We start from the raw sequence: 26,217 nt of genomic DNA on the forward strand, positions 1-26,217 counted from the left end.
CCTACAAATTAGTGTTATAATGTGCTATACAGTTATTCACCACATATACTGATGAATTTATTCATTCAAATAAGTTACTGACAATTTCACAGTGGCTACTAAATAATTACCAGAAGATATTTAACAATTCATAGTGGATAGTACACAATTCATAGTGCGTAGTCACTAATCCTGAAGAAATCATCATAGTAACTAAATAATTAAATCTGAATAATTTATGGTAGGTACTAAACAATTCATAGTGGATACTACACAATTAATAATGCATAGTGAATAATTCATAGTTGATGCTGAAGAAATCATAATAGTTACTAGGTCATTTAAAATGGATTTAAATCTGAATAATTCATGGTAGGTACTGAACAGTACATAGTGGATACTACCCAATTCATAATGCATAGTGAATAATTCATAGTGTACACTACACCACTCATAGTGCATAGTGAATAGTTAATAGTAGATGCTGAAGACTTTAAGTACTTTATTATTTGGTAATTACTAAATAATTCATAATGGATTTGAATCTGAATAATTTATGGTAGGTACTGAACAATTCGTAGTGGATACTGCATCATTCATAGTGCGTAGTAAAAAATTCATAGTGTATAGTACACCATTCATAGTGCATAAGGAATAAATCATAGTGGATGCAGAAGTAATCAAAGTAGTTAATAAATAATTCATAGTGGATTCAGAATAATTCATAGTAGATACTTAAAAGATCATAGTGGATAATACATCAATTAGAGTGCTTAGTGAAAAATTCATAGTGGATGCTGAAGAAATCAGAGAAGGTACTGAATAATTCATAGTGGAATCTAAACATTTTTGGTAGGTACTGAATAATCAATTGTGAATACTGAAGAATGCATTGTGGATACTGAATCATTCATAATAGATATGGATTATTTCATAGTGGAAATAAATAATTCATAGTAGATACAGATTAATTCCTAGCAGGAATGGAATAATTTATAGTAGGCTCTGAATAATGTATAGTAGATATTAAACATTGTGCAGTGGAATCAGAATAATTAAGATTAGGTACTGAAAAAAATCATAATAAATACTTTTTTAAATTTTAAATTATACATATTTTGTACTGAATAAATTGTAGCAGCTTCTGAATTACTCATAGTAGATAAAAAATAACTAAAACTAGATACTGACTCCCAGTGGATGGAAGATAATGAATAATTTAGAGTAAGTACTAAATCAGTAAGTACTAGATCAGCACAGCAGTGCCAATATTACGTTATATCAAAAACCTAGACAGTATTATTTAGATTTTACCAAAGATCCATTATCACTGTTTATTAAAAGATTTTGAGTTGAAGAGGACGAAAAAATTTAGTTTTCTTATAAAAACTCTTGATTTGTTTGTAGCTGCGCGGTTTGGCTGGTAAGCACTGCATCGTTGCTAGGTTACCTGTATGTGGCGGAGTAATACATGGAGAGTTTCGATTACTGTGCATTAACGGCTGATAATGGCACTCATAGAACGCCTCTCAGCCAATCACATTGCAGGGTCGGAACTTACTGTGGTATAATATCTCTGAATGGCTACTGTGTTCCCAGTGTGTTCCAGAATATGTCCAGAACACTAAACTGCTTTAGCGCCTCTATTCAAGCCAACTCAGTCCATTAGCATCAAATCCATCAGACCACCGTTTATTATTCGTTCCCTCGTTCCCACACTCATCCCTCTGTCTGTCCATCCACTGCGGTCTGCTGGTTCTCCACCAGCTCTCTTCCACATTCTGATGTCTCTGTCTGCCGCCGTGCACTCACAACCAGAAACACATGCGGCCAAATAGGTGCCAACACACACACACACACACACACACACACTGATACAGTATACGCATGCTCACACCGTACAGAAACAGACACTGATGCAGACACACACACACACACTTCATTTCATGTTCACACAGCTGTCAGAAGTGTTGAGAACAGCAAAACGTCTGGCAAAGACATCTACAGTAATCAGCAGCAGCTGTATTAAACACACACACACACACACACACACGTCATAACAAAGAAAGCTACTCATTGTGACCTACTCAGTGACTCTCAGCAGCCTTGTTTGAAATGTGTGTGTGTGTGTGTGTGTGTGTGTTAGAGGCAGGGGTGATTCTGAGTCACAACTGTGAAAGACTCAATGGGGATTCCCTGCTGTGTTTACACTGCGTTTCCTAGCGACGCACACACAGACAGCCGAGTGTATAAGTGTGTGTTACGACAAAAACAGTGTGTGTGTGTGTCACAGAGAAGTGTAAGACAGAGAAGTTCTGAGAAACATGGAAAATCAGGAGAGAGAGAGAAACAGTGAAAGGGTAAAAGAGAAAGAGAGAGAGATGAATGTAACAACACTGCTTGTGTTCTTTACGTCTTTACGTCAGCAAGAAGTTTACCTACCTTTCGCCCTTCCAAACCAGATAAACCAACAGGACCCAGGATTCCAGGATCTCCCTACAAACACAAAAACAATGTCCTTCCTGAGAAAAGCTCATTTGAGTTGTTTAAATTATCTTCTCAAAGAACTGAACTATATGGCAGTAGATTAAAAAATAGTCACTATCACAAAGTTAAAATTATGAGTCATTACCACTACATTAAAGCACTGGGCCAATAGGATCACTAGAGTCACTACCAGAAATGTAAAGGTCTAGGTCACTATGGTCACAAGATTCACCACCAGAAATGTAAAGGTCTAGGTCATTAGGGACACTAGTGTTACTACCAGAAATGTAAAGGTCTAAGTCATTAGGGACACTAGTGTCACTACCAGAAATGTAAAGATCTAGGTCACTAGGGTCACTTGAGTCACTACCAGAAATGTAAAGAAATAGGTCTCTAGGGTCTTTACCACTACATTAAAGCACTAGACCACGAGGATCACTAAAGTCACTACCAGAAATGTAAAGATCTAGGTCCCTAGGGTCAGAGTCACTACCAGAAATGTAAAGATATAGGTCACTAGTATCACAACCAGATATTTGAAGATCTAGGTCACTAGGGTCACTAATGTCTTTACCACTACATTAAAGCACTAGGCCACTAGGATCACTAGTGTCACTACCAGAAATGAAAAGATCTAGGTCACTAGGGTCACTAGAGTCACTACCAGAAGTCTAAAGATCTATGTCACTAGGGTCACTAGAGTCATTACAACTACATTAAACCACTGGGATAATAGGATCACTAGAGTCACTACTAGAAATGTAAAGATTTATGTCACTAGGGTCATTAGAGTCACTATCACAAAGTTAAAAAATCTAGGTCACTAGAATCATTACAGTGACAACCCATGAGTTACTTCTTCAGGCTAATAGGGTTATTAGAGTCACTGAAATGACAGTTAAAGTCAATACTATAAACTTAAAGCTATACCTCACTAGAGTCAGTGGAGTCTCTACCACAGTCCTAAAACACTAAGTAACAAAAGTCATTAGAGTCACTATCACTAAGTTGAGGTGCTGGGTCACTAGGTTCACTAGAGTAACTACCATAAAGTTAAAGCTCTAGATCAGCAGGGGTCAACAGGGTCACTAACACAAAGATAAGGTTCTAGATCATTAGGGTCTGTATGGTTATGAGAGTCACAGTACCAGTGAAGTTGAATCTCTAGACCACTAGAGTTATCACCACAAGGTTAAAGAACTAGGGTCACTAGAGACACTACGGAATTAAGGTCAGCTATCTAATAAAGTCACTTATTATTGTGCTATTAATAATAGCTTAGGTTCACTTGACATACTAGACTCACTACTACTAAGCTCTAGGTCACTAGGTCCACTGAGAATATTAAAGTCACTACCACTACATTAAAGCTGCAGGTGACTAAGGGTACTACAGTCAATAAAACAATGATTGCAATAGTCACAACAGTTAAGATAAATAACTAGGTCTGTATAATCACTAAAGTTAAAGTCAAATTTCTATTTCTCTAGGGTTACAATTTTAGGTTACAGCTTCAGGACACCAGAGTCACTGGAATCACTGCCATGAAGCTCAGGTAAACATGGTCACTAGAGTCATTACTACAAGGTTCAAGTTCTAGATTACTAGGATCACTAGATTACTAGAATTACCAGGCTTGCTATAGACACTACAACAATGTTAAAGCTCTCGATCACTGTAGTCACTTGGTTACTAGAGTCACTTCCACAACGTTATAGCTCTAGGCCACTAAGGTCACTAATCAGTACCACACCTGTAGGGCAGTCAGGATACTATTCTTACTAACATTAAAATGAAGCTCTATGTCACTGGGGTCACTAATGTCACTACTACAAAGTTAAGACTCTAGATCACTAGGGTTACAAGAGTTATCATCACAATGTTAGGTCATTTAAGTCACTAGAGTTACCAATATAAAGGTCAAGCTTGAGGTCACTAGGGGAACTAGAATCACTACCACAAAGCTATAGTTCTAGGTCAGTACAGTCTGTTTTTTCTCATAGGTTATACTGTGAACTGTACATTGTAAAAGCAACCTTCAGTAATGCAAAAAAAAAAAAAGAATACTCACTTTCTCTCCTTTAGGAGCTTTTCCGGGAGATATTCCAGGGTCACCCTTCTGCCCCTGAATAAAGGATAAAACGATTTTTTCATGCTAACGTTCAAATGTAGAGGTCCATTGACACTATAATTTAAATGATTAATTGTACTATTACGTTTTAAGGCCTATTTTATTGTTATTATACAGCAGATTTTAAATCTTTTGGGGTCGGTTTCTTAGAGAGGGATTAAGCCTAGTAATTTCAATGGAAAATCTCCATTCAAAATGCTTTATCTTAGGGTCTTAATCCCTGTTTGGAAAACTGTTCCTGTTTTAAGCTTATTCATGACAATGAACAAATAGACCCGCAATGGTGGGCACCTCAGCACAGGTCAGGGTTTGGTGCATTGCTCAAAGGCACTTCAGCCACGAAAGTTGAGGAAGAAGAAAACAAGATCCCTTAACTACTCCCTCACCCACATCCTTTTTGCAAGTCCTGGGATTTGAACCAGCATCCCTATAGTCCCTATCCCACTAGGTGCCTTGCTCAAGGGCACATCTGATAGTTGCAGGCCAAGGGAGAAAAAAAAACCCAACCCTGACTTTTACTGTCTATTAGTCCAATGTAACCAAACTAGCAACCTTCTGGTCTCAAGCTTGCTAGCCCTTTCCAAGAGTGCCTAAGTTTGAATGTTTCCGGGGGTAAAAGTGGTGTTCCTTCACTTTCCCTACCGCCCTTTTCCTTTCTGCTTTTCCAAGGGATTGGAAAAAGCATCCTTCTGGTGCACAGCCTTCTAAGGTGCCTTGCTCAAGGGCACCACAGTTGTGCAAGTTGAGGCAAAAGAAAGATCTGCTCCTTAACACCATCACCCTTAATTTCTTACATGCTGCTCCAGCATTTTGAATCAGTGACCCCTTATTTGTGGTTATTGAGGGAGGAGAAAAGTAATGTTTCTTCAATTCCCCTACTCCCACTTTCTTTTATGTCAGTCCAGAGTATTTCAACCTTATAGTCCCAAGCCCACTAGACACCTAGCTCAAGGGCATCTCTGATAGTTGCATGCTTAGGGATAAAAAAAAAAGCCCCACCCTGACTTTCCTACTGGGATTAAAATCAGCCTGCTTTTGGCACAAAAACCTCTAAGGAGCCTTGGTCAAGGGCACAGCATTTGTGCATGCTGAGGAAAAAGGAAAATCTGGTCCTGCACTCCTCCGCTGACTTTCTTACCTGGTGGTCTAGAATATTTGACCCAAGGATATTCTGGTCCCAAGACCCTTATGCTCCTTGCCCAAGAATGATGTTTATTTCCTTCCCTTATTCCTCACAGTCTGTCCTCTTGTCCAGGGGATTAAAACCAGTTTCCTTCTGACCCAATGTCATCTAGGTCCCTTGCTCAAGGGCCCATCATTCACAAATGTTAAGAGAGAAGAAAACACTGTTTCTTCACTTCCCACCTCTACTCCCACTTTCTTTCCTGCTGATCCAAGAGGTTTAAACTGGTGACCTTCTCTAACCTTTAGACCATGGCTTTCAATCACTGTTTTTCTAATTATCTATTTCTAACTAATGCTTAGACACAAGAGTAGTATGTGATGTTGGTATTTTTACTTTGCCCCTGTTGCTGGTTTATGACTTTGGAATGGGAGAGCAGGAGAGAAAGGGAGAGAAAGAGAGTAAAACAAGAGAAACAGAGAGAGACATACCTTAAACCCTGGGGGACCTGGTGGTCCTGGTTTACCATGTGGTCCGGGTGGTCCCTGAAAAACACATACTCAGACAATCAATCAACAAGATTCATAAGCATATTGTTACTGTTACTACATAAGTCATGTCCTGGTGAGAAGAAAGATCAAGAGATATATAATGAATACAACAATTATTTGATACTTGACATCAAATAATGAAACACAACAGTCTGACTTTGGTCAACTGTTTTCAGTCAGAGGTTTTGCCAAAAGTCGAGATCAGAGAGGTTTCGCTTATAGACAGTAGGAGTATACAATACAGAGTTCATTCTGTGTGTGTTGTTTGTGTGTGTTAGTGCATTTTCACAACTATAGTTTGTTTACCTTGGTCTATTTTGTTTAACGAGTTTGTAAATTTGTTTCCTTCAAGTGCACCAAATACGCCACATCAAATAACGTGAGAACGTTCTCTGCTCTTATTGGTCAGAGCAGTCTAGAGCAGGACCAACAATGTAAATACAGCAAAAAGACCCTGCGTTTAGGCATAGCACATATTTCAGTGTAGTTTAACTTGGAGCAATGGCAGATATGGCATTTGTTCATAGTTGTTCATAGTAGCATTATTTTGGGACCGGATCCTTTTGTGGGACATGGTATGGTTGCTTTGGTCTGCACCTGAGTGTGATTAATGTATTCACCAAGCGTGAAACCCAGACTAAAACTTCAGGTGTGAGTTTTACTTAACCATGTTAAGTAAATGCTAATTAACCACGAGAGAATGTACAAATATGAAAATCCCCAACATATACAGAGACAAATACAGTATTTGGACAAATAGTGTAGGATCACTTAAGAACAGTATGAAAATAAAAACGATGTGCATGGAAAGAACATTATAGTAAGTGTGAATAGTGTTAATAGTTCTAAAACAGGTACAGTTACAAACACTTGAAAGGAAGGTGTGTGTAAATCTTTCCATTGCTGTGGGGGTAAAAGAGTGTATGTGTGCGATTCATACATACTGAAACATTTTGACAGACAGACAGAAAGATGGAGAGACATACAGACAGTCAGATGGATGTACGGCCAGGCAGTCAGACACACTGTCGGACGGCTGGACAGTCTTACAGATGGATAGATGGATGGACAGCCAGCCAGCAAGACAGAGACATACAGACATACAGTCAGACAGACAAACCTAATATTCAGACAGATGGTTTGGACAGTCAGAAAGACAGTGAAAAAGACAGAGTGCTGACCATACAGACAGAAAAACAGATAAGCACAGATAGACAGACAAACACATAGTCAAAAAGATTAAGAGATAGACAGACACACTGTCGAATGGTCAGACAGTCAGACAGATGGGTACATGGACAGACGGACAAACATACAATCAGACAAACATATAGACACTCAGACAAATGAACAGACAGTCAGGCAGACAGACGAACACCGAAAAGGAGGACGAACATACAGACAGAAAGTCAGACATGGCCTGATTTGACCCCTGGGTCTGACATTGGGGGAGATCACTAGTGAATGTGTACAGTAGTTACTATGGCAACACCTCACACCACTGTGTGTCCCCGCCAAAGGTCAAGGGTGAGGCGCTAAGCATGTGTGTGTTAGACTGTGGTGAGGTGCGGACGTGCCTGCGTAAGTGGTGTCCTCAGATGCTCGCTTGTTCTCTTTACACACATACACACACACACACAAACACACATGTATGTATACACACATATACATAAGTACATATAGTGGCCGAGATAGAGAGAGAGAGAGAGAGAGAGAGACAGGGGTCTTGGATTGGGGTTCATCCTGCGGTCAGTCTGGCCCACTGGTAAAACCACAACCTCTCTCACACACACACACACACACCTATATACATATACACACTTACTTGAGGCCCTTGCTTCCCTGGCAGTCCTGGTTTTCCTGGAGGTCCCCGAATTCCCTAAAAATACACAAAAATAAAGTTATACACACACACTACCATAGGGTACACCACAGACCAGTTTAAACCATCTGAAACCAGCTAAGAGCAAAATCTATTTTGAAGGTTGTTTTTTTTTATCAGGGCTATGCAGTGCTGCACTATATTCTGCTGTGATATACTACACTAAGCTATGCTATTATATACAATAGTATGCTATATCATATTATATTGTACTGCTATATTGCTATGTATATATACCAAGACATGTATATATACAGCTCTGGAAAAAAAATAAGAGACCACTTGAAAATGATGAGTTTCTCTGATTTTACCAAATTGAAAACCTCTGGAATATTATCAAGAGGAAGATGGATGAATACAGCCATCAAACCAAGCTGAACTGTTTGAATTGTTGCACCAGGAGTGGCATAAGGTTATCCAAAAGCAGTGTGAAAGACTGGTGGAGGAGAACATAGGGTTATTCCATCAAATATCGATTTCGAATTTTTAAAAATGTGTGAATATGAACTTGTTTTCTACCTGTTTGTTTGTGCTTGTCAGGAAATTACTTGTGCACATTCAAAGTTCTCAGTGCCTGGATTTAAATGTCAGGGCACTCAGAATTTTACCAAAATTCCAAAGTGTGGAGCTACTTTTTTTTTTTAGAATTAATAACTTTTTTCCCTTTTTTTGTCGTACCTTTTAGCTGCTACTCCATCACAAGTGATGCCAGAACACAAGAAGCGTAAAGACTAGCACATGTCTACTCCGACACATGTGAAGTCACCACCTCTTTTTGAACTGCTGCTGATGCAACATTGCCGAGTTGCATCACGGTGCGCTCTGTGGAAAGTGCAGTGACTTGGTTCTGATACACAGATTTTGTACACAGACACCTTGTGCTGATTGACATAACCCTTTGGAGTGATGAGGGGAGAGAGCTCCATATACCATATAAAGAGAGCAAGGCCAATTGTGCCTCCTCAGGGCTTCGGCAGCTGATGGTGAGCTGCATAACCGGGATTCGAACCAGTCAATCTCCCAATCATAGTGGCAGTGCTTAAGACCACTGGACCACTCTGCATCCCTAATGCTTTGCAGGGGCAACTCTATGCCTCTTTTGCTAGCATTCTAAGCCTGTTGGGAGCATCAGCTAAAAGTGCTGTATTTTGGAATGCTGGGAGTGAATGGAGGTGTGCTATTTAACTAATTTAATACTCATTATCATGTTTCAAATTCATTCTATCCTTTATTTCACACAGGACTTTGAAAAAGCCAAAGATGGCTCTTCTATGGCATCACTAAAGAAAAACATTACATTTTTTAAAGATTTTTAAAGAAAAATTATGATACCTGATACATTGAGGCATTAAGGCTATATTACAGTGTGGTAAACAGAATACAATTAATGAAAGAAACCAATAAACTAAAGAACTGGCCAGCTAGACCACTGCACCCAAACCCTGAACCCAGATCACTAAACAACAGTATTAAATAAACATTGATTTATAAAGTGACTAGATGGGAAATGTCTCATACTGAAAAAAAAAAAAAGATAAAAATCCTTAGTTCCTTCTCTCTGAACCCCCTCCCATAATGCCACGTGGCATAGGATGAAAGGAGCCCATTGAGAAAAGCTCTCAAAGGGGGAGGTGTGTGTGGGTGTGCGTGTGTGTGTATTTATGCAAAGAATCTCTAAGGGTTGCTATGCCTCTACAGATAGACCCTTTTCCAACCAAGGGTCTCCCTCTGTCCTGCTCAAACACACACCCACCCACACACACTCACACAAACGTACACACACCTCAGTGTCCACTGCTGTGCAAACACACTCATTCCTCAAAGTGCTGAATCTGCACTGAGTGTGTGTGAGTGTGTGCGTCTGTAGGGTGTGGACAGCGCTGTTATAATAGGGTTAATGGAAGAGTCTCCCGCTCATTAAGGTGTGTGTCACATGCATGTGGGCGTGTAAGTTATTTTAAGACAGTCAGCAGGTGCACGCTGTGTGTGTGTGTGAGTATGTGTGAGTGTGTGTGCAAATGAGAGGGTGTCTTCTTCATTAAATGCGTCTGGGGTGTGTCAGCAGGGTAAGTTAGCATTACTGTGTGTGTGTTTAGGATGGATGACGGTGTGCTCTGGCTAATAAACCTTGGGGTAATAACAGAGAACTTGCAGCAAGTACACACACTCACACACACTCACAGCATCTACACCCCAGGCAATGTCAGCTCTGCATTTTACCCCCCTAATTGCAGTGAAACACAGACACACACACACGTCTAGTCCGTCATTTAGAAAATCTCCTGTGCACTGTCTAGCGTGTCATCACGGTTTCTTGTTTTCTACTGAACCCTGTAATCCGCCTCTTGCTTTTTAACTCTCGAATCTCCAACCACATTGCTTATCTTCTCCAAGTTGGTGATCTGGAGGGAAGCTGAGGTTCAGGAAACATACACAGCAAATCTTATATATACGGATATACTGCAACAGCTTGACTTTTTAGTTTTTAAATTGGAGCTGCATGTTCTCAACAAGGTTAGTGTGCAAGAAGTCAATTTCAGAAGTATCAAGTCATCTTACATGGGTCAAATGGATTAAAGTCTCTTTTATATGGGATCAACTGGTTTGGGGTACCTGTACACAATGGATCTACAGGTTTAGAGCCTCCTTATACAAAAGGGTCATGCAGTTAAGACTCTTTTGCAGTGGAATAATTGATTGTTTGAGTCCATGTCACAATGAATCAGCGAACAATGGAGAAAACTAAATGATTTAGAGTTAACTTTCTCAAGGAATCAACTGGTTTAATTCCCTGTACTCAAGGGATCAACTTGTTTTAAGCCACTTTTGCAAGGAATCAAACCATTGTGAATTTCTTTCAGCAAATTGTATTTCAGTTTAGAATCCCTTTCTTAATAGAGGAACATTTTTTCAAAATGCTTTAGCCTTTTTAGGGTCAGTCAATTTACACCCCCTTTGGCAGTGGATTAACTCAATTAGAGTCAATTTCACAAGGAATCAGACCACTCACTCACTTACTCATCGTCAACTGCTTTATCCGTTAAGGGTTGCGGGGGGGCTGGGACCTATCCCAGCCAGCATTGGGCGGAAGGCAGTATACACCCCTGACAGGCCGCCAATCAATCGCAGGGCAGACAGACACAAAGACACATTCACTCACACACTCACACCAAGATGGCAATTTTATCCGATATCCAATTAGCCTGAACATGACGTCTTTGGACTATGGGAGGAAACCAGAGCACCCGGAGAAAACTAATTTAGTTTAGAATCCCTTTTTTAATAGAGGACCTTTTTGCAATGCTTTAGCCAGTTTAGGGTCAATTAATTTAGACGCCCATTTGCACTGGATTAACTCAATTAAAGTCAATTTCACAAGGAATCAGACCATAAAATTAAAATTTTCAAGTTACCGTACTAAAGGAATGGACTGGTTTAAAGTCTCTTTTGCAAGAAATCAAACAATTTTGAATTCCTTTAAGCAAAAGGTCATCCAGTTTAAAAACCCGTTGGTAATAGAGGAACGGGTTTAGAGGCCCTTTTTATCAGCTGGTTTAGAGTTTACTTCCTCAATAAATCAACTGAAGCCCTTGTACACAATGGAACAACTGGTTTTGGGTATCTTTCACAATGGATTAGCCAGTTTATGGTCAATCAATTTAGACTCCCTTTTGCAGTGGATTAACTCAACTAGAGTCAATTTTACAAGGAATCAGATAATTTTCCTTTAGGTAATCCCTTAAGGGATCAACTGGTTTAAAGTCTCTTTTGCAAGGAATTAAAAAGTTCAGAGTGCCTTTATGCAAAAAGTCAACCAGTTTAGAATCCCTTTAGAAGTTTCGTTTTTAAGGGTTCAGTTGATCAACCGGTTTTAAGTATCTTTCACAATAAATTAGCCAGTTTAGGTTCAATTAATTTAGACTTCTTTTTTTCAGTGGATTAACTCAATTAGAACCTACAAAAGACCACCAGTTCAGAATCCCTTTTGCAATGGTTGATCTTGTTTAGAGTGCCTTTTATAGATCACCAGTTGTTTTTTTTGTTGTTTTCTTTACTCAAGGGATCAACTTGTTTTAAGCCACTTTCACAAGTGATTCACAGGTTTAAAGTCTGTTTTAAACGAAGTCAGCAACCATCCTCTTATGCAAGGGGTCAATCTGTTTAGAGTCATACTATACAAGGAACCAACTGGTTCCAAATTTCCTTATAAAAGGGATTAACCAGTTTAGACTTACGCACAAGGTCAGTAAGTTTAGAATCAATTGCATTAACTGGTTTAAAATCCCTTTCATAATGGATCAACTGGTTAAGAGTGTCCTTATGAAATGGATCAAGCTTTTTGTACTTCCCTCTTAAAAGGGATTAACCAGTTTGAAATGCTCTTGTGAATCAAAAGTGCTCCACATAAGGATAGCTGGTGAATCAAAGATAAAGTCATGGGCACCCAGTGCTCACTGACATAATTTATGGAGACCCCACCTCAGAAGACTCGGAAGACTTAAAGGATCTCTTGCTAACATCTTGGTGCCTGATACCACAAGACACTTTCAAAGGTTGAGGGGAGTCCAAAGATTCATGAAGGAGGTAATATAATATTTGGCAGGTAGTTTATTTCACTGCTTGGTAAAAGCAATTCAAAACTAAAAAAGCCCACATTTGATGATGTGATTTGTATTTTGTTAGTTAATTCACAGCCTTTTAGGCCTGTTTGGACTGTTTACATCAGAAAACAGCAGGACGTTTTACACTTCAGCTCCAAATTATGGTCTTGTTTCCATGCAAATACAAGGAAATGTGTTCCTGTGTGTGTTTAGGTGAGCATATCATGCGAAACACTAACTGTTTACTTCTGAACCTGACCCCTGACCTTGCTTTGAAGCTGACCCTCTCGCAAAAAAGAGGGTGACGGAGGAAGGGGTGGGGGAGGTGCTTAGCGCGTCAAACACACAAATGTGTGAATGCACTGAGGCTCACACAAACTCGCTACACATGCACAGGAACACACAGCACCCCCTTTGCACACACAAACACACACAGGAGCTATAGTATTGCTTTTTTTAGAATTTGACAAGCAAAGTAACCTAGCAGCACAGAGATAAATTTGATGGAAAATGAACTGAAGCAGGTAGAAAACACTCTGTTTCACAGAGCTGGAGGTTAAGAATATTGAAAAGAAACTGCAACAGTATATACCTTAAATTCTGTCGAAAATGTCATATTAAGAGAGACTCGTAAAAATATTTTTAATAAAACAGGCACTTAATCTTTTTTCTCTAATTCTCTAAAAAAAGGACTAAAAAACATAATCAACAATTTACTTATAAGCATACAAATCATGTATTTTGTGCACTGTGACTGCAAAATGCAAAATGTTCAGAAACTAAGACTAATCATTCTAATCACTCACCAAAGGTCCTGGCTCTCCCTTTTGGCCCGGTGGTCCAATTAAATATGCATACATCGTTGGATCCAGATTCCAACCCTGAAAACCATCAGCGGGCAGAACCGTCAGCGTCTCCAGGGTTACTGTTGGTGGTGTAACAGGAGGTCGTGGGGTCCTTTGGAGGGTTTTAGGAGTTGGCAGGGTGTTTTGGGGTGTCCTTGGAACAAGGGTGGTGAACTGTGTTGGTCTGGGTGTGGGAGCAGTGTGTCTAGGTAATCGCTGAGTGTTGGTTTTGGGCTTCTGTGTTTTTTTAGCTGGACTGCTGGTAGGTTTCTTTGGAGCATTTGAACGCTGGTCAGTCAAAGACATTGTCTTGTCTGCTTGTTTCTTAGTGGAGCTGGTTACAGTGGGAGCTGTGATGTGTTGGGGCTTCATTGGAGGTTTTTTGGTGGTATTTTCCAGAGTGGGTTTAGGAAGAGGAGGAGATGGCTTGAGAAGAGGGGCTTTCTGCACTGTGGGTTTGACTGTCTTGGGTTTGGTGGTTGTGGGTTTAGAGGGCTTCGATGGTGCTGGCTTGGTGGCACTAGGTTTTGGGTTTGTGGGCTTTGATGCAGTAGTGGGTTTGGGATTGTTGGGTTTTGCGGAGATGGTAGGTTTGAGGACAGTGGGTTTTGTGTTGATGGGTTTTGAGACAGTGGGTTTTATATTAGTGAGTTTTTTTGCACTGTAAGGTTTGGCAGTAACAGGTTTCATTTGAGTTCTTGCTGTGGTGAATTTGAACCCCACTGATTTAGATTTATCAGTGGCTGCTGGTTTGAAAGCTGTGGGTTTGGAAGCTGTGGGTTTAAGGCTGTTTTTGGCCGAGGGTTTGGGCGTTTTGAGAGGGGACACTGTGGTTGCAGTGATTAAGCGTTTTCGAGATGGTGGTGGTTCAAGTCCCGTCCCAGTCGGGATTAGAGGTGTGGGAGTGACAGATGGGGTGTTCAGCCGGGACCCAACAACCGGCCCAATGGCACTATTTAGAGCTGTCCGTGGTATACTAGTGGGCACAGTTGTGAAGGTACGATTAGAAGGCAAATTTGGGGCCGAGGTGGATGAAGTATGATGATGTTGGAGTGGCAGTAAAACAGGGGGCGGGGCGGGCCTGTAAGTGTCATTTTCTCTGCACTGCCTGCGGATGGCATTGCAGTAGTTTGCTTGTGCCCGTGCCGTGGGCACAATGTCAAACTGGCATATGGCCCCTTCAAACGGGGCAACGCCCGGTAACAGGGCGCTGCTGCCACCTAGCCGAAATGTCCCGCGAGGGTCCAAACGGGCTGGAGGGGGCAACAGTAGTTCCTTGGATGCACCCCTGCTGTCGCTGTGGTTACATGCAGGCAGCAAGGTGACCGTCTGGCCAGCCAGGACGATGGCCAGGTTGTGCCAACGGCCGTCATGGAGGTCATAGGGGAAGCTGACAGAGTTTTGGAGTCCTGAGTAAAGAGTCAATGTCCCGGGGGAAATCTCCAGGCCCAGCTGGATCCGGGTGCCAGAAAAAACAGAGAAAAGAAAAGCAGAGTTGACACGGTGAGAGCGGACACTCAGCACAAGCGTGGCATTCCAGGCTGCATCCGGTGGAAGCACGGAGCGTGTTGCTGTGGTGACCCTCGCACGGGGCGTGAGGATAACACCGGAGCGGAGGGAGATGACTCCAAAAGGGATGGTGCGGGACCCCTGCTCAACACGCAGAGACAGACGCTGCAGGACATCCACATCTAAAACACACATACAGAGATTTAAAAACCTCATTTACATTACCTTTCCTTAGAGTAGAGAATTATTGCATACATATAAGTATTGGTGCATGCAAAAAATTGTATAATGTATATTAATTTTTGCTTTTTTTCCTCTGATATTGACCTATTGATTTGTATGATGAAATAGACTAATAGAAATGCTAATCAATTGAAATCTTTTTCATTGACTTTAATTGTTAACATGTTTGCCACATTTTGGCGCTCCAAGGCATTCAAATGTCAATGATAATACAGTTTTAAATGCATACATTAAAGTAATACAATTACGCACTTAAATATAGTGCCTAAAACTCTTATCTTGGTGCTCCACCTTGCTGGGGTGCAATCAGAGAATATTATACCGTGGATTGCAAAAGTACTGATTCTGATACCATTTACAATCACAAACTAAAATGTTTTTAATTGATATTTTAGGTGATCAACACAAAGACCAACACAAAGTAGCACATGATTGTGAAGAGGAACAAAAACGATGCATGAATTCCAAAATTTTAATCAATTAAAAATCTGTGAAAAAGTCTACCATGCAAAAGTATTCATCACCCTTTTCTCTGAAACCCCTAAATAAAATCCAGTGCAATTAATTGCCTTCCAGAGATCATTGCTAAAATCATTGCAATTTGTCACAAGCCATGTAGGGGACACAGCAAACATGTGGAAAAGGGTCCTGTGGTCAGATGTAAACAAATTTGAACTTTTTGGCCTAAATGCAAAGCACTATATGGGGAGGAAAAGTAACACAGCTTATCACCCTAAACAGACCATCTCCACTGATAAACACGGTGGTGGCAGCATCATGCTGTGGGGATGCTTTTCTTCAGCAGGGACAGGAAAGCTGGTCAGAGTTGATGGGAAGATGGATGGAGGTGAATATAAGGTAATCCTGGAAGAAAACATGTTGGGGGCTGCAAAAGACTTGAGTTTTGAGGCTATTTTGCAAGGAAGACAAAAATGTTCTAGGGCTTCTAGAAAATATTTAATTGGAAACTCTTATCTTAGAGCTTGACCTTGTGGAGTACAATTAGAGACTGTATACATGTTTCTGACCACAGAGCTGCTCTTGGCTGGACTTTTGTGTGTGGAGGAGAGTTTCACTTGTACCAGAACCATATACATCACTGATTTACTGCAGTGCTGAAGATATACTGTGCTAAATCTGGGAGAACAGCAGACCTGGGCTTAAAAATAGACCAAGAAAATGGTGGGGAGTGCATGGGGAACAGTTCAGTACCAGATGTTCTACAGTCTGCAACAGTACAGGCACTGTATACAGTGGGCCTCTGGAGCTAGATGGAGTGATTGTGTGACAGTGACAGCGAGTGTGAGTTCTTAGTATTGGGGTCCAGACCAACACAGCTATACACTCCTGCTACAGTACTGCTGGTACTGATGCAGCTCCTGATAGCGGTCCAGATCCAGAGCAGGACATTACATCACCCTCATATAAATGTGTGAACAGTTTGTGTGTGTGTGTGTATGTGTGTGTGTGAGAGAGAGAGTGTGTGTGTGTGTTCCACTGGGAAAACATGATTTAAGACAGAGAGAAGTGAGTAAACGTACATAGTAAGTACTTCTGAAAGTGTGTTTTTAAAATCAATGCTGGGAAATGGACCCAAAGGACATCGTCTTAAAAGACCTCAGTGTGTAGACATGTGTGTGTATAGTTGTGTATATGTGTGTGTGTATGACTCAGTAAGTGTGTCTGTGTGCACGCTTCCAGCATACATCAGCAGTCAAAGGCCAATAAACACACACACACACACACAGAGGGAATCAAATGCACTTAAGATCTATAAAAGTACAGCAGCAAAGGATGGAAAATTCAGTAAGTAGGTTGGCACGTGCAAGTGCATACTGTAAGTTCATGTGTGTATGTGTGTGTGTGCTGTATAAAAACGAATTCAAGAAATCCCTAGACTAGACATGAGCAGCAGAACTATATTAATCATTATTAAATGTCTATGACCTAGCAGTTTTAAATCCTCAGTTCTCACACACACCCACACACACATGTACAAATACACATGTATATGCACAGGACACTAATGAAATTGCAAACATACATATATATGCCTGTTAACAAGACGTCTGAGGTTGAAACTTCAGTGTTCATGACATACAGTGCATACCTTCTATTACAGAAGTATAAGCTATCGCTTTTCACTCTCTCCTACCTTATAATTATGGTAATAACTATACAATAAGAACTGTTTGACTGTTTACTTTTATAATAACTTATGTAGTTGTCCAGTTAACATTGACACTGATGAAATCCTTACCCTACATAAATAATGCACTGCCCCTCAATTTTCTTTTTTTTTTACTTTTTTACATTTTTGACTTTCTGGCAGTTGTTCTATTTATTGTCAGAATGTCATGAAAAAATAGACCTAAAGAAATTCCCCCAACAGTATTTTTTTACACTGATTTCCAGTAGGGATGCATATACGCAATATTTGGCAATCAAAACTATTACAATATATGTCCATTAGCACTTAGTCCTGGATGTAGTACTTGAACGTAACTCCGCACTCCGGTGAAAAAGTTCAGCAGAGCTCAACTTTATTCAATCAGAAAAGAGCAGGCTGCAATTTCACACGTATATGAGCCTCACGCAGACAGAACAGGCGCCTTTTAACCACAAAAGAGAAGCTGAAAATGGCGCAATATGGATTTACCCAGCACTGCCTCCTCTGGTGCTGGGTTTGTCAGAGCACTGCTGTCTCTTGGTATCAATTTACTATCTAACTTTTACCAAACTAACTATTTTACAGCTGTACTCGTCTAGAATAGTAACATTTGCTGAGGTAACTTGTTACCTTGTTTACCAAACAAATTCAACGGCTTGTTAACCAACTCAAATTCAATAGTATTCAGCCTACAGCCAAATGTTTTATTTTGTTCAGTTTTGGTTTCAGCCAAAAATGTTTATTTCGGTGCATCTCTGCAACTTCCAGTTAAAGTTAAGACTATTTTCCTTTTACTATAACGCTGCCGTTTTCAAAATTTGAGGTTGTTGTGTGATAGCAAGAATACATGTATAATGATAAAAATGTAATATTTTAATAGACTGGGAAAAAATAATGACCCTGATCTGATTATGCGACATATCTGTCCTAAAACACCACACAGTGACATTCTTTGGGGTGTGTGTTTCTTCCATTAGAGCAGAAGAGTGTTTGAGATTTTTAGTGTACTACCTTTAAATGCTTCCCATTCAAAAATGCTTCATTAATAACAGGTCCCTTTAAGGCCATAACATAAACATACACAAATAAATGTAACTTACCTTCAGACAGTACTTGTGTGAGTCCTAGATAACAAGTACAGCTCAGAAGAGTACACAGAAGCAGAGCTCTCCTGCAGACAGAGAGAAAAGAAAACATTAGCGACAATTAGCCACAATAAGTTATAATGCACACAAAGCAGTGAGCCTTGCTGATGTGCCCAATTGTGGCAGTTCATCAGATTCGGGTACTGAACCCACAACCATCTGGTTAGAAGTAAGATTTGAACCCATGCCTCTAGGGAAGACTGCAAACTGAACGCAGGGTCAGTCAGTAATGCTACAGTGCTTTTGGAACAGAGAGGCTGGAGGGCTTTGATCAAGGACCCGACAGTGGAACTTAACAGCCGCATGTATTAAACCCACAACCTCATGGTGAAAAAAGGACTTTTTTTACCCTTTATGGACATCACACAGAAACCCTGAGGAGTCTATACACCTATCCCACAGCCCTATACTCTGTCTCAACAGTCCAGCATTCTCTTCTGGAGGCGTGGCTTAAAATCTCACTTCTAACTGCTAAAGGTCAGAGTGCAGGTCAGCCAGCTATACTATGACACCTCTGTCTGGAGCAGATAGGGTCAAAGCCTTTGTTTAAACGCCCAAGTGACTTATAGCTTAGAAGATGCAGGTATAAAACTCACAATCTTGTTGTTATACATATGATTTGAACCTAAGCTTACTTAGGGAACTACTTACTTAGATCCATCCCTCAGATGTCCTAAAAAATCTACATACTTCTAGACAACAGCAATGCTATTCAACATCAGTCCAGTGCTTCTTTGAGTTTCAACCATCTCTGGCAACGTGGGTTCAAATCTTACTTCTAAATTTTTAATGCTTGGGATCAGAGCACAGACTCGCCCATGCAACGGTACCCCTTGAGCCATGAGAGTTATGGGTCTCACTCAAGGGCTCAACAGTGGCAGCTTAGCAAATATATTGTGTATTGAACCCACAAACTTGTGGTTAGAAGTGAAATTTGAACCTACACGTAAAGGGGAGACTTTAACTTAAACAAAATAAAATCATCACTAGGACAGTCTGAGAAGTCTATAACTACATCATACACCTCAAAATGTCAGCGAACCCACAACCTTGTGATTAGAAGTGGGTTTCAAACCCACACCTCTGGATGAAATGAATACGTGAATACACTGCCTCAGATGCTCCAAAGAGTCTATATATTTGGGGAATTTAGGGCCCTCTCTGGTGAGAAAGGGTAATTGCACAGAGCGTGTGGCAGAATCATTTTAAACTGGGCGGGTGTGATGCGGTCTTCTTTAAGAGTAGATGAATTCGATTCCAGGTTATGTTTAGTCAGAGAGAGAGCGAGCATGCTCAGTCAGACTCAGCATTACTTACAGAGCTCCCTCCACTGTTCAAACACCAATCCAATATTAATCATACTTTTAGCGTGGACTCTATTGCTTCACTCTTTCGTTTTTTTGGTTTTACTATGGGTGAATGAGCGACTGAGCTCTGAGTTTCCCCTTCTGAAGTCTCCACTGCTCCCCCAGCCGCTTGCGTTCAGTAAAACTGAGCCGGATCCTCTTTTAGAGGCTGTACGTGTGACGTAAGTATGTAAAGACGTGTGACGTGGCCAGAAGAACTCCTGCGAAAAGCGACCCGACAGCCCAGTTTTTAGAATGAATAGATTAGGCTTAGCAGGGATGGTCGTTTCAGCACATTGGTACCATTAAACGCAATATTTTGCCTCTTTTCCACTCAGAAATGCATCTGCTTTTGTTTTTAGAAACAAAATAATACAGACTGCCACTTTAAATGGTGCAGCATATGACAGAGGCTGCAGCATTTAAGGCGGAACGGAAAAAATAAATCAAATAAAATAAAAGCTTATTTTAGCTCCCCATCACAGAGGAATTATAGAATGGACAATAATCATTAATTGCTGCACTACTTGCCTTCTTTCTGAATACATAGGGCTACAAAAGAGAAATTGGACTGGGCCTAAATCTCTGTGAACTAGCTGAAGAGCCCATCAAACCAAGCAGAGACAGGATTAATTTCACCTGAATTCATTAAACAAGGCAAATGCACAAATGCAAAAAAACATATTCACCCTCTCACATTTCCCCATCAGGGTCTGACCACAAGACCACCGCAGACCAGCGGTGATTCATTTTCACCACACTAGTGAGACTGATATGGTTGTGTGTGTACTGCTGGTATGCACAGGGGGGGGTGACTGACAGGTTAACCATACATAGCAAGACCCCCAAGGTGTGAGTGTGTGTGTGTGTGTGTGTGTGTTTTTGGACAGCTGCTTTAGCCATTATCCATTATCCATCACAGACACACACACACACTCTCAGACTCCCTGAGGAGTGGCATACCTGCAGGAGGAAGTAAGGCGTCTGACCATGGAAGTCCTTAGTCCAATCAGAGAGCAGCGGTCTGACCTCACACTTAGTAAGCAACCACAAACAGATGAGTGAGATGTGAGTGTGTATGATTCTGTGTGTGTGTGTGTGTGTGTGTGTTAGATACTTGGAATGATGTCTCACATACACCTATCAGACATGTCTAGAACACAGCAAAATGTCTAAACATTTGGGCATGCATGAACAAGTGTGTGTGTGTGTGTGTGTTTGTGTGTGTGTGGCCGGTAGAGGGCACTGATTCTCAACCGCAGGGTTGATTCAGAGAGATGCACCAAGAAAACAAACCAGACACCCAAATACAGCAGGAGGACCACACACACACACACACACACACACACACACACAGAACACACACACACACACAGCCTCCTCCATCAGGGGGTCTCAAATCAGGGGGTCTTATAAGTGCAGTGTTTGGGTTGGGCCTGTGGTCAAAGGTTTTGGCACCCTGCAGAATCAGTACTCAGTAAATTACTTTTTTAAGTTTTAAGTCGTTTTTGAACATTCTCTTTCCAAAAGTTTCTAGTTTTGTGAGATTCATGGATTGTTTTGCTGCTCTAGACTTTTTGAGTCCTTTCAAACATCTCCCCCAGCTGGGGGACTGGTAATATCTTCAGATAGCTCCTCTTGAGGTCAATATATCGGAATGTGTTTAGAAGTGTTAATTATTCTGCTGTAGAATAAGCAACAAGTGTGTTCGTGTTTGGTTACGTTCACATTACAAGCCAAATTGTTCAAATCTGATTTTTTGCTCAGCTCTTGACGGTTCACGTTCACAAATGTAAGTGCGCTGTATCTGAGTGTAATGTAAACAAATCTGTTTTTGAGCAAAAATGAACGTAACCTTAGTGACCAACCCATCTCATCCTGGATGGAGAACCATCATTACATAAAACACAGTTTCTCAATTCTGGAGTGCTTTATATCCTCTATCCCATGCCTGGCAGTAGGCATGATTCCAAAAGTAACATGTTTATCAGTTTTGGAGAATCCTATTTTATTTTCAGTGCTTCTTTATATGGACTTGATAAGCTGTGGGTATACATTTGCACACCTGTGTCAAAGCAATAAGTGTAACTAAAAGAGTATGCTGAATGCACTCATTAGATAAGGGTGTTCACAAACATTTTTGCGCATAACATAATTTTTGATATATACAGGGATAAACAAAAAATGGACAAAAGAAAAGTAAAAACTGAAGGGGTTTTAAAGTTTTGGTTTGTATCAGTATCAGTGAATAGTTTACTTTTTAGCGCCGCCTAGTGGACAATTTAAAACAAAGCAGCAGAGCATTAAACTGTGAGCTGATCCGGCTGGCACTCAGACACTGTAACATACACTCAGCTTCCTCACATCCTGCACTCAGCAGCTCCACTACACACTCCTCCACACACACTTCTCCACACAAACTTCTTCCTATACAAACACACACATAGATAAGTGAGTAATTAATCACTGATCTTAATCTATTGATACCTGATCAAATATTAAACTGATATTAAACTAGGGACCAAATACACATAAAACAAAACATTTGCTCAAATACCAAACATGCATTTGTCATTCATTTTGACATTTTTAAAAAAATAAAATAGCCTAAATGTTTATATTTTTGCTTTTTTTTTTTTTTAAGAAAATGTCATTGTATTGTATAACTTTCTTTTTGGCCAAACATTGAAATTTTTTGTTTGTTTGTTTGTTTTTTTGCCATTTTTGGACGAATCATTTTAGTTCTTGAATGTCAAAAGCATTCTTACAATAATAGATAGATACACTCTCACATACTAACACTTTCTCTTTAATTCCCTTACTCTCTTAAACTCTTAGGCACACAGACTAACTATCTCCCTCACTCACACACCAACCTCTCTCTCTCACAAAAACTCTCCCTTAAATTCTACTCATCTCTTTCTCTCATACACACCAACAACCTCTCTCTCTCTCTCTCTCTTTCTTCTTTTCCCTCTCTCTAACACACGCAGAGTAACTCTCTCTTCCTCTCACTCTCCTCTCACAAACAGAAACTGGCTCACGCAAACTTTACCTATGTCCCTCCCTCTCTCTCTCTCTCTCTCTCTCTCACTCTTTCTCATAAAATCTATGGGTCAGTTTCTCATACAGGGATTTAGCGATGTCCTGGACAACATTGCATTTTGAATGGGGATTTCTACTAAAATTAAAATATAGTCTATGACTATCATTGGCAAACTCTACCTCTCTCTCTTTCTCTCTCCCACTCATTCATACAAACTCTCACACAAACCCTATTGATTTTCTATCTCATGCTCACACACAATCTCTCTAATGCTCATTTCCAGTCAATCAAACTCTTTTGCTCACACACACAAACACACACGCAATGTCTCGCTCTCTGCTGCTTACACTCTCAGTATCTCTCATTCATACAAGCTCTCACATTCACACTCTCTTTTTCAAAAACTCTATATTTAACAATGTATCTCTCCTACATTATCTCTTTCATACTCTCTTTCATATAAACCCATTTCATCTCTCTCTCTCTCTGGAAAAAAACATTTCTTTCATACAATCTCAGTTAGACACGATTCATAATTGCCTTTTTCTTAATCTCACTCTGTGACTCATATAAGCCCAGTCTCTCTCTCTCTCTCTCTCACAAAAACTCTCTCTGACAGATGCTCTCTTTCTCACTCTATCTCTCACACAAACTGTCACTCCCACATAAAATCTCTCTCTCTCTCTCTCTCTCTCTCTCTCTCTCCCTCACAAAAAATCTCTCCCCATCGCTCCCACACAAACTCTCTATCTCCTTTATATAAATTTAGTATCTCTCTCTCTTAAACAACTCTCTCTCACATTCATACAACCTCAGTCAAAATTCATGCTTTTCTTTCCCTAATTCTCTCTCTTTCATTTAAACTCAGTCTTTCTCTCTCTCTCTCTCTCTCTCTCTCTCATACAAACTCTCACTCCCACACGAAATCTCTCTTTCATACCCCCCCCCCACACACACACGCGCGCGCGCACAGGTATTCAGCGAACCATTTACTTCTACACCCGATTACAAACCGAGTACAAACAACAACAACAAAAACAACAACCATATCAACCCCCTTAAAACAGTACCAGCAGCACCTCACGAGGCTGTGTACCACAGCTACACGTGGATCAATCAGCACAGTGCACAGATAACACACACACACACACACACACACACACAGGTGTAGAGAAGCTCGACTCACGTTGCCCACTCGTGAGAGGTCCCGCGCGCTCTCCTGGGGGTCGCTAAATTCATTTGTATTCATTTGTCCCGCCGCTCCAATCCCTGAGCCGTTACCGTCCGCGTGCCCGCGAGCGCCAGCCGTCGTCCTCTCGCGCATCGATTTGAGCCGCGCGCGAGTGATCCCGGCTGTTGGTGTGTATGTGGCGCGCGCGCGTGTGTGTGGAAGCGGAGGGGAAGGGGGGTCGCTACCGGTCCGCCCAGCGAGAGCACCGTATATCCGAGGGCGACGCTGCGCGAGCCAGTGTGTGAGTGTCCCGCACCATGGAAAGCGCTGCGCGAGCCTTCGCTCCCGGAGGCGCGAGCGCAGATTCAGCGCCGGTAAATACAACCCCCACACTCTTTAAAGAGCCGCGCGGGGGAGGTCCGGTTACAGCGCGAGACACACACACACACCGCCCACCACACACCGCCCACCAGGGGAGGAGTGGACAGGAGCGGCACGAGCGCAACCCTCAGAGCGGCAATGAATGAACACACGCGCGCGCACACATTCAGTTCACCTACTGCTCATGAGTACGGCCACGAGTATCACAAGCTGAGTGATACTCTGAATGTGCTGAGTTTTATGTCATAATAAAACATTAACAGTAATAACCCCCACAAAACACATGGGGTACCACAACAATCATATGAGATACCCCAGCAACTACCTGAGACACAACAGGAACCACGTGATACACCACAGCAACCACCTGGGATACCACAGCAACAACCTGAGGAACCCCAGAAACTATCCAAGACACCACGCAAGCACCTAAGACACCACAGCAACTGCATTAGATACCACAACAACCACCTGAGACACCACAGCAACCACCTGGGATACCACAGAAACCACCTGAGACACCATAGCAACCACCTGAGATACCCTATGAACTTTCAGAGCAATCACCCAAAAACACCTGAACATCTACTAAGCAACACTTTAGCAACCTCCTGCACTGTAAAAGAATTTGGAAAACCAATAGCCCTGAAAAAGTGACAGTCTTTGAAAAGAGTGTGTGTTATTGCACAGAGCATGCGATAAAGTACTTTTAAAACATGCATTGTGCTGCTGTCTCTATTCAGTGTGAATTAATCTGTAAATTTTAGTGAGCATGGTTTCTTCCCAGTTCAGGTGGAATGCAAAATATTTTTAGGTGTTTTAAGTAGTAAAAAATGTGTGGGTTTCCTAATTTTTCGTCACAAGGAAATTATATTAATATGAATAATTCTTTTTATAAATGGTGTTTAAAGATTGTGTTGCTTTTTTGCTGTTAAACTAGTGACAACAGATATACCAAACACAACCTGAACAACGTACAGACTGATCACTGACCACTCCCAGTCCACTACATATCCACAATTAGCTCCACCAGCTGCATGCACTCTGCATTTCATTGTAACTCCCTCCACTATTACAATTCTTAAGTTGCTCCATATCTCTGATACTGTTTATAGTTGCTGCTATGATAGTACACTCAGCAGCTTTACTCGCTATACTTGCTATACCTGCACTGTTCTCTTTGTTTATATGATGTAATGCGCATACAACAACAACAACTACAAGCGAACAAGCTAGTTAATGCCTAACTGTGATAAAAGCACAAAAATCCTTATTTGAATGTACTTACTTCTCCCTTATCTGCTTGGCACAGATAGTAGGTACAGATCCCTCAGACAGATGAAGTCTGCTGGCTAATCCTGCTGTGTACTGTCTGAGGATCTTAAACCAAAAGACCAAAATGGAGTTTCTTTACCTGATCGTTGGGGCTCTGATGGTGGTTGATGGGTGGTGCCAGGGTGGTTTTAGGCATATTTCCTTATTGTGATGTCACAATAAGGGAGCCATCCAAATGGTTCATAGAAGCCACACAGGTGCTGACACCCTTGGTGTGTTACAGGGTCAGTTGAACCAGGTCGAAATACAAAAACTTGCAATAAGTAATGCAT

The 26,217-nt window shown here is 41.0% G+C and overlaps 1 protein-coding gene across 1 annotated transcript in view; it reads right to left on the bottom strand.

The window, feature by feature from the left end:
* Window positions 1-24,658, bottom strand: part of col27a1a (collagen, type XXVII, alpha 1a) — an 85,727-nt gene extending 61,069 nt beyond the window's left edge. Inside the window, exons 1-7 of the mRNA XM_049466506.1 lie at window positions 24,245-24,658; window positions 18,622-18,692; window positions 13,561-15,290; window positions 8,097-8,150; window positions 6,212-6,265; window positions 4,538-4,591; window positions 2,422-2,475 (exon numbers count right to left, since the gene is read on the bottom strand). Coding sequence (XP_049322463.1) covers window positions 2,422-2,475; window positions 4,538-4,591; window positions 6,212-6,265; window positions 8,097-8,150; window positions 13,561-15,290; window positions 18,622-18,692; window positions 24,245-24,297 — 2,070 coding nt within the window. The 5' untranslated portion in view covers window positions 24,298-24,658. The remainder of the gene's footprint in view (window positions 1-2,421; window positions 2,476-4,537; window positions 4,592-6,211; window positions 6,266-8,096; window positions 8,151-13,560; window positions 15,291-18,621; window positions 18,693-24,244) is intronic.
* Window positions 24,659-26,217: the final 1,559 nt, after the last annotated feature.

The sequence above is a fragment of the Astyanax mexicanus genome, chromosome 17 (genome assembly GCF_023375975.1).
Source record: "Astyanax mexicanus isolate ESR-SI-001 chromosome 17, AstMex3_surface, whole genome shotgun sequence".
NCBI lineage: Eukaryota > Metazoa > Chordata > Actinopteri > Characiformes > Acestrorhamphidae > Astyanax > Astyanax mexicanus.